The 9919-nt window shown below is 35.5% G+C and overlaps 1 protein-coding gene across 1 annotated transcript; it reads left to right on the forward strand.

Annotated features, from left to right (window-relative positions):
• Window positions 1-233: 233 nt before the first annotated feature.
• On the forward strand, window positions 234-6931 carry LOC138694281 (zinc finger SWIM domain-containing protein 5-like; the record flags this gene model as incomplete). The annotated part of the gene is given in 2 exon segments (XM_069817792.1): window positions 234-452; window positions 2565-6931. Coding segments are annotated over 2 exon segments (756 nt in total), but the record flags the coding sequence as incomplete, so codon positions are not given.
• Between the last annotated feature and the right edge of the window lie 2988 nt (window positions 6932-9919).

Genomic DNA, 9919 nt, shown 5'->3' on the forward strand with positions numbered 1-9919 from the left:
ACAAACAGATACACATTATAGACAAACAGATACACAATATAGACAAACAGATACACAATTTAGACAAACAGATACACATTATAGACAAACAGATACACAATTTAGACAAACAGATACACAATTTAGACAAACAGATACACATTATAGAAGTGTTAGTTCTGCATTTCCAAGGTGTCTGGAGTTTATAAGTACGGGTGATTGTGCAGAATAATAAGAATTACGTTTTATTACAGGATCCCCCAAATTGTGCCTTGAATGCTCTAACATTATGTGAGAATGAAGCACTGGCATTTGAGACGGCTTATCAGATCGTCATCGATGCCGCATCTCATATCATGACTTCCTCACAGTTGTTTACTATTGCAAGATACATGGAACACAGGGGATATCCCACGAGAGCATACAAGCTGGCAATGCTGGCCATGAAAAATGTACACCTGGCGTACAATCAGGTAAGCAAGAGAACATTTTTAAGCTACAGTTTACGTCTTGATGGAGAAGTGTAAATCATCATCATTGCCATTGGCGTCGTCATCATCATCATCATCATCATCATCTTCGTCCTCCTCCTCCACCACCACCACCACCACCACCACCACCACCACCACCACCACCACCACCACCACCACCACCACCACCACCACCACCACCACCACCACCAGGCCTTAGGCCACGTGACCTCTCAGGAATTCAACCTATGATTTCCTTGGATAGTCCTAAACTTACCTCTCCTTTTGGTATCTGTGTTAAAAATGTGTTTAGAATTACGTCGTTTTTCAGTCTCTTGACATGTTCCCATTTCAGTCTCTGATGTTATTCTTAATTTTTACAGAAAACACAAATTCCGTTCTCAAATGTATATCATCTTTTGTCATTGTTAATCTTTATTCATTAGATTTTCGTGCCCTTAAAATCTTGTAGATCTTGGATCGAACATTTGAATTTAAATACAGAATTTATGGCTCCCATAGTCAAAATGTAAATTACACATCAAAGCAAAGCTACAGCTCATGCATTTTGTCAAGACACTCGCGATGTACAGTCTGGAAACAACGTGGCTGTAGAGGGGGTAGGAGTATAAGAGAAGGTCGGGCGTGTGTCTACCGAGTTCAAGGCAAAGAGTAACCCATTCCCCTATATTCGTAAGTAGACTCATCCAATTTCGTGCGCAGCTCTGTAGGAAGAGTGGGGGAGTGTCTGGACATAATGTTTGAGCTGTACGTTACTTACTTACAAATGGCTTTTAGAGAACTTGGAGGTTCATTGCCGTCCTCACATAAGCCCATCATCGATCCCTATCCTAAGCAAGATTAATCCAATCCCTAGCATCATATCCAACCTCCCTCAAATCCATTTTAATGTTATCCTCCCATCTACGTCTCGGACTCCCCAAAGGTCCTTTTCCCTCAGGTCTCTCAACTAACACTCCATACACATTTTTTGATTCGCTCATACGTGCTACATGCCCTGTCCATCTCAAATGTCTGGATTTAATGTTCCTAATTATGTCAAGTGAAGACTACAATGCATGCAGTTCTGCGTTGTATAACTTTCTCCATTCTCCTGTAACTTCATCCCTCTTAGTCCTAATTATTTTTCTAAGCACCTCATTCTCGAACATCCTTAACCTCTGTTCCTCTCTCAAAAGAGTCCACGTTTCACAACCATAAAGAACAACCGGTATTATAACTGTTTTATAAATTCTAACTTTCAACTTTTTGACAGCAGACTAGATGACAAAAGCTTCTTAACGGAATAATAACAGGCATTTCCCATATTTATTCTGCATTTAATTTCCTTTCCATTGTCATTTATATTTGTTACTGTTGCTCCAAGATATTTTAATTTTTCCATCTCTTCGAAGGATAAATTTCCAATATTTGTATTTCCATTTCATACTATGTTCTGGTCATGAGATATAATCATATACTTTGTCTTTTCGGGATTTACTTCCAAACCTATCTCCTTACTTGCTTCAAATAAATTTTCCGTGTTTTCCTTAATCGTTTGTTGATTTTCTCCAAACATATTCACGTCATCCACATAAACAGGTAGTTGATGTAACCCGTTCAATTTCAAACCCAAAAAAAAAAAGCTACGTTACACTTGGATTAAAAATACTTTGTAGTCACCAGATGATGAGAGCAACGTTGCTGAACATTTCATTCTTCTGGTCCTTAATGTGTGTTCTGTCGGTGTGTTTCAAACTAAACAAACGTCATGCCGTGAGAACAAGATTGCGAATCAATACAGGTAATAAAATAATAAAACAAGAACAATGAAACAAATAGATTTAACAGTGGATTAAACTACAACAGCACGAACAATAACTGTATAACAAAACAGAATAAACTCGTTTACGTTGGTTGGGATCTGGTATGCATAAGCCGCACACCAAACGAAATATAAATGCGAACAAGCATGGCTTTGTTTATACACAGTGAACTGTGTGTCAAGTCAGAACGGGCAGTGATTTGTTGTTGCCATACCAACCGAGGTAACTTACTTCTGGTGCAGTCAGCAAGTGTTTTTGTTGTTTAGTTTTTACAACTTCTTTTCCACAGGACACTCATCCTGCAATCAATGACATTCACTGGGCCTGCGCCCTCAGCCACTCTCTTGGGAAGTCGGAGCTCACCAACATGATCCCGCTGCTGGTGAAGAACGTGCAGTGTGCGACAGTCCTGTCTGACATACTGAGACGCTGCTCCATGACCGCTCCCGGCATCTCGTGCCCTCACCCTCCAGGGGGCGGCGGTGCAGCAGATGGGGGGAAGCACCACCACCACCACCACCATCACCGCAGCAGCAGTCGTGGAGGCTGTGGGGGAGGAGTGAAGCCCCTCTCCTATGACCGTCCGCCGCTGAGGCAGCTCCTGGAAGCCGCAGTGGCGGCGTACGTGAACACCACCCACTCCCGCCTCACCCACATCTCGCCCCGCCACTATGGCGACTTCATCGACTTCCTGGGGAAGGCACGGGACACGTTTATCCTCGCCCATGACGGACATGCGCAGTTCACGCAGCTGGTGGAGAACATGAAGGTGGCTTACAAAGGGAAGAAGAAACTCATGTTCCTGGTTAAGGAGAGGTTTGGCTGATGATAACATCTGAACAGGAGTGAGCAATATACATCGATTGTGTTGACAGATTGCAGATATGTCGTGTCAATTGTGTTGACATCACAGTGTGTCCTGTCAATTGTGTTGACATCACAGTGTGTCCTGTCAGTTGTGTTGACAGATCACAGACATGTCCTGTCGATTGTGCTTCGTGGCCAAAAGTCAGACTACTACATTACCGCAGAGATTATTTATACAGCAAGAAAGCATTCATTCCGCTTTGAGACGTTGCTGGCCGCACTACAACTTAAGAAAATGGAATTCCAAATTCAACAGCTGCAGGCTTGATCCTCCCACATTAGGTTTAACTTGTGCAATGCCATGCTGTCTAGATTATGTTTTAAAAATGTATTTTGTGCATTATGTATAAACGAATTTTAATGTATGTAGGTATGTAATAATCCCAAGATCTCATGTCCTCGTAATGGAATCGTAATACTGTCAAAAGAATAATTAGTTTGGGACTTCCGTGAGATAAAGCGTCGTATCGAGTATCTTATAAACTATTCGAACAGTGATAATTTTGTACATATTATTATTGTGCTGTGTGTGTTTGTATGTGATAGTTGTGTTTTCAACCAAAGATCGTTGTTTGTATAATAAGAATGAGACATTTTTTTATATGACAACACATTTATACCAAAACATGCTGTGCTTGCGGGGCTGGCCAGGTGGGACAAGCCAATGCTTCCTATTACGTATAATTAATTCTCTATAGCAACGAGTACAAAATAACAGTATGCAGTTCGTAATACTGGTGTAAGCATGCGCAGTACATTGCAAAGGTATGAATTCCGTAACTACCTCCGTCGGTAAAAAAAAGAGAATAATAAAAAGCCTGTTAGTCTCCTAACCTCATGACTGTCATGAAGCCGACATGATTTTTGTGTTCTTGTCAATATGGATTCCTGTTTGCTTTGCGTATATATATTTTTCAAACAGGCCTTAAAAGTGCATAATGCAATATTTATTTACAAAAAAGAAATGAAGTTAGTAACTTCTACATATTGAATGTAAGCTATGCCTTTCGCCAAGTTTCTTTCTTATCAATAGCTGAACATAATGTTGGTGATCAGTGCGGATAAGAAGAAGATATTAGAGATATGAAATTTTGTGCAGCACCAGATCGTTGCTAGGAACCGCTCCCTCAAGTTTTCTCTTCCTTCGAACAGTTGTGTTGCCATTTTCATCAAGCCTCGTAATAAAAATAATATTAATAATATTTATTTATTCTGGCGAAGTTAATTTACAATTTCTGCAGTTTTTAGAGCTTCAGACTATTTTGTTGGTTATTGTTATCTGTCTGGATAATTCATAACTTGTTACAGGAAATTTAATTTATTAGGCCGCATTACATTTGGTTCAACAGCCACTTCCCAGCTTTGCTTCCTCAGTTCATTCTGCTGTATTTGTTGTCATAATCTTCCAGTCGCACACTCCATTTTCTCTGAGATCTTCTTGCTCACTATTAAGCCATATAGTTGATGGTTTTGCAATTTTGAAATAACTTTATGGCATTGAAAACATACATATGCAGTATATATGTATTTTATCGACTCTCTAATACATTTGAAAACTATATTCAACATTTAATATATTTTCATGGAATATGTTTATATTTTCCTGGAATTGAATATAGAAAAACAAAGCTTTAAAAGTAAAATTTTTGTTATCAAAATTTACCTGCAATTTTCCACTTATGAACATTTATTAGATCGTATGAAAGTTAACATTCAACTGTTTTAGGATTGTTAACACGGAATGTATAGGAAGATGCTGTTGTATCGCCTTGTGTTTTGTTAAGAATTTTATTCAAACAGATTAGTGTATAATTTATGTCAGAAATTGTTTCTTTGTGACTGCTCCTGTGAATTGCTTTCATTTGGAAGTAGGCAAGAGGTATCTCCACGATTTTCAGTCTTCACGAATAATACCAGTTGAATCACTTGGCACACTATTTGACCCTCCTAATATCCAAAGAGAGAGTAAAATGTATGTAATACACACTGATCAGACAATCAATGAGGGAGTACAGACACTTCAAGTAGTTCATATCTGCAGAAGATGACGGCACATTTGACTAATTGGTTCACATTAACCTTCCATCCTTGCTTTTGAGCAAGGGTTAAAGACTGAAATAGAAGATAGCTGTTCATTTGTACTATTTGGGCAACATATCTTTGTTCTGTCCATGACAGTGATGTATATTGAAATGTTTTGAACACATTGTAGTCTTATTTTCTAACTTATTGATTGATACTGAAGCAATAATTAGATATTTTTGTTGCTGATATTCTTCTCATGTGATCCCTCATTTTTTTATATGTGCCTGATTTTATTTATATAAAATATGCCCAATTCATTTTTAGCATCATTACCGGTACTTTTTATTGTGACACCATCTTACAGCTCGCAAAAATTTCACTGCTGCCGAAATTTGAATCTGATATGTTTTTGTGACATTACCCAATATTTACATTCTTTTACTAGTGCGTATCTTTAATTATCACGTGAGTGAAAATAATACGGTACGCGCCTTAGTGTTGTACTTCTGTGGATAATAAAAGTATATCATCAAGGTATAAATATCCTCCACATATACAGAAATAATGAATTTACCTATGAGGTTCAGAGTTAGATATGATCCTTTTTAGAGTTATAAAAAGTAGAACTGAATTGATTAATACTTAATTTAAAAATTGATGAAATTGGTCTCATGGCTGTTGTGGGATGTACCAGAGAGCTGCACTGCCCTGTTGGTAGCAATCTTGCTTTGCCAAGGAGTTCCTAGTTCACAACATTGGTGCAATGTGAAGAGTTGTTATAGATACTGAGTGAACGTTTGAAGTTAGCTTCCTGATTCATTTGAACTGAAGATTAAGTGTGACGTGAAACACGTTAGCGATTCCAAATATGCGATTTGGGCTTGAGGTGATGAATTTCCTATCTCTACTTATGGTGATTATATCATGTAATTGAGAAGCAATATAAACAGCTGAGCGATGTGGAGGTGGAGCTGCGTACTACCTCATGCTGACAGCTGTTAGACAGTCACAAGTGAGTGTGTGAATGATGTGTTTGTTGCGTCCCTCTTCCTCGGTACTGTTAAGACATATTTCTGTCGAGTTGGCACGTGGATTGCAGGAAATCATAATGATACACTGAGGACTGGAAAAGATCATTTATTTGTCATTAATATAAAACCACCATTTTCTGAGACCTGGCTCCTGGCCTTTATTTATATTTATGTTGAATGATGAAAAGGACAGTTGGCAGAATTTATTATTTTTAGGACGTCTTTGCCATTCACTCATAGTATTACAATAAATAATATGGGTGTTGACAGTTGCTATGATTCCATGAAATAATTTAAAATAATACGTAAGAGAAATGTTATTTATGAAATATGTAGGAATACAATTCCAGTCATTGTGTATGTTAGTGTTTTTTTTATTCATTTTCACATATAACTACCTAAAGTAGTATTCAGGCTAATGTAGGTACAAAGTAATCAAATACTGGGAAAAAAGACGTGCTTTTCCCATCAAACAAATTTTCAATTATTTTGCCATATTATTGGTGTGTATAATGTTATTTATGTTAATTTACATAGTATGACTATTGTCAAGTTGACAGACCGTTCCTGAAGGTACCGGCAGTGATTACTTCCTGGTATATAAGTTCCAAGCTTTGTCAACTACCACTGCCAACTTGATAAAATGAAGTTAAATCTGTATCCCTGATTATGTAGCCTGTATAGTACTGCCTATGCAAAAAAAAAAAAAAAAAAAAGAAATATAAAGATAAAATCTGAAGTACCTACATTGTGTAGAGACTTAAAAGTAAATGACACATTCTGAACCAGTGCTGCTGACTGCAGGAGACACTATAATGGCGTTAAGATTCTGATGTATTCTGAAAACCTTTAAATTTGTTTTTGGTTACATTTTAGTGACAAATGAACTGTACGAAGCAAGAAAGCATGACTCTCTTTCGCTATAGATATAATTATGTTTTAGTTCTCGTTTGATTTTGATACAGTGTCATGCCATTTTGTAGTTCTATGAACGTCCTAAGTTAAAGTTGTATAGTTGATTGTTTTCAAATTGTAATGTGCTGAGAAATGTGCAACTGGCGTAAAGTTGTGCATGTCTGGTGCATATCATTTCGTAATATTGTGCATAAAACATACCAGACACGATTTGTTTGTGAATGAATGTCCACAAGAGAAAATTTCATTTAGTTAAAAGTGAAACATCCTTATAGATAATATCTATAAAAAGTTTAATTTAAAAACATGTGCTTACTTCATTAAAGCATCAAAATCTATTTACCGGTAATCATTTATGCTCACTATATTGAAATGCCACAATAATAATAACAATAATATTTATGAAGGTGCTGATCAGTTGTTGGTAATTCTTTAATTCGTTTACAAATTTGTTTGGTTATGTTATTAATTTGTTGTTACAGTTAATGATAAAATTATATACATAGTGAATGTGGCGTAGAAAAAGTTTTATGGGCTCTGAAGTGTTACATTATAAATAGATTTTGATGCTCTAAATTACATTTTCACGTGGGACGTCCATTATTTATTTAATATGAAACCAGAGTTGTAATCAGGTTCTTTAGTAATATTTGTAATGATACCGGTAAAAGAACTGTTCGAACTAATGGAAGGTAAATAAAAAAGTTAATTATATTTTTGTTTAATTACCCTGCATATTAAATCAGAAGATGAAAAAGATACTTTGTAATAAAATAATATTGCAGGACCTTAACCAAATGAATTATAAGGCATACCCACTGCAATTAAATGGATTATTATGGTAATCATATTAATCTCAGTATAATTTTTAATCGTACATATCAGATCATAGTAGGAAACAAGACTTGAATACTTCAAGTCCGTTTAAATGTACCAGTACCATTACTTAAACGGTGGCACTGTTGTGAGATGAAACTGCCCTCATCTATTCTCAGGGAACTTAGCAGAGGTTGTAACAGAATTGCAATTACTTCTTATCATATTCATCAAGATATTTTCTACAGTTACATTTTGTGAATTTCGTTTTCATTACTTTAATCATTTATTTTAAGATAACTTCCGTTTGTCTTGCCTTGTTATAGGTTTCTCAGAGATTAGTTACAATAGAAATTTTTAGCCATTAACTTTTCTTTGAAGAAGTGTTATATAAGACTACCAAATAGAAACATGTCTTTTGAAGGAAAATATTAATTTCGAATATTTATACTGAGCTCTGTTCAATACGGAAATATGGACAATCTTACAAAATGAAACATAAAACTGAGGTTCTAGAGTTGAAAATTATTGGGAGGGAGATGAGGGCGTGATCTGCTGGTATGTGCTACCTCAGTTCTGTTTCCTTTTCTCTTACTGTATATCTGTTATCCTCTTTTCTTGCTTTGCTTTGTCTTTCTCATAAAATATTTAAAAAATCGTAGATATAATTCTTTCAGTTATCAAGATTTTGCAAACATCGATGAATGGAAGTATTTTAGTTAACATACATTGTATATTAAAAAATCATGCAGTTCCAACAAATGTAAAGATTCCTTCTTTTAAATGTAATACAGCTGAGCTCGATTATTTTTTTTCACTGATGTTAACAAACGTGTCAGTTTAATAGGTCAATAAAGTACACAGCTGATCTAAGAATCACAATGCAATTTTAAGAGTGAAACCTTTTTTATATCTCTGGTTCATTAAATAAATATGTGGTTGCTATGCAGTCTACAGTACATGAAACTGTGCTGCTGAAAGTCAATTGTAACAACAGAAAGTTATTCTAAACACAAAATGGCCTTGATGTATCAGTGAATACAAGAATTGTGGGAGCATGGTGCTACGTGGTCAGCATGGTTAAGAAATGTTGGCACTGTTGCTGTTAACATATCTTACATTTAAGAATAAACTTTCATCCTGAATGAAATCTCGTGGCCTTGGTGATTTCCATGACGTAAATTTTCTCATTTGGGTTTTGCTAACATTCAGCGTTATGTTATCGAGCTTCTTTATGACAAAATGTATTAATTATTTACCAAAATAACCTGTACACACACACACTATGTTCTTGAAAAGACTTTAAGTGTACAACTGCCATAATTACTAGAAGAAATCGTTCCAGTCACCAATTTAAAATTCTACATAGTTTCTAAGAAATGTTGTAGCTTCACTTTCCAGCTACACCAGTGAAGAACGAGTACAACTTAAATCAAAATTATTTATAAAAATATGTCTTACGTTACTGAACTAATTTTTTGATGTGACTGATACATTTGTATGTTTAAATTCTTGAAGTAAGTCAGTTCTTGAAAAAATATAATGCTGGTGCCAGATATCAATAATATTATTAATGAAAATCCATAAACGTAAAGTAGCAAGTTGAAGTCTGAATACACAGTGATGATTGTAAATTGAGTCCATTTAGATGATTGTACCTTGCAAAAACATACAATTTAAATTGCACTAAATTGCAACTCGTGTGTGGAGTATTCTTAAAGCCATCATCTTCAATAAAGTCATGAAATTTCAATAACGTAAGAGTGAAAAATTACTGTTTATTGTTACGAAAGTGCATAAAATATGTCAATCGGTCAATTTATTAAGAAATGTAGACTGCATATTCACATATCTTGGTTTTTATAGTATTCGTCTGTCTTTATATCCATATGTTATATATAGAATTGAAATATGAACATTAATATTATTTCTTGTATATAATACATCAACATTTATATAAATGAGTGTATTTACGAATTCCAAAAAACCT

The sequence above is a fragment of the Periplaneta americana genome, unplaced genomic scaffold, assembly GCF_040183065.1.
Source record: "Periplaneta americana isolate PAMFEO1 unplaced genomic scaffold, P.americana_PAMFEO1_priV1 scaffold_87, whole genome shotgun sequence".
Lineage (NCBI taxonomy): Eukaryota > Metazoa > Arthropoda > Insecta > Blattodea > Blattidae > Periplaneta > Periplaneta americana.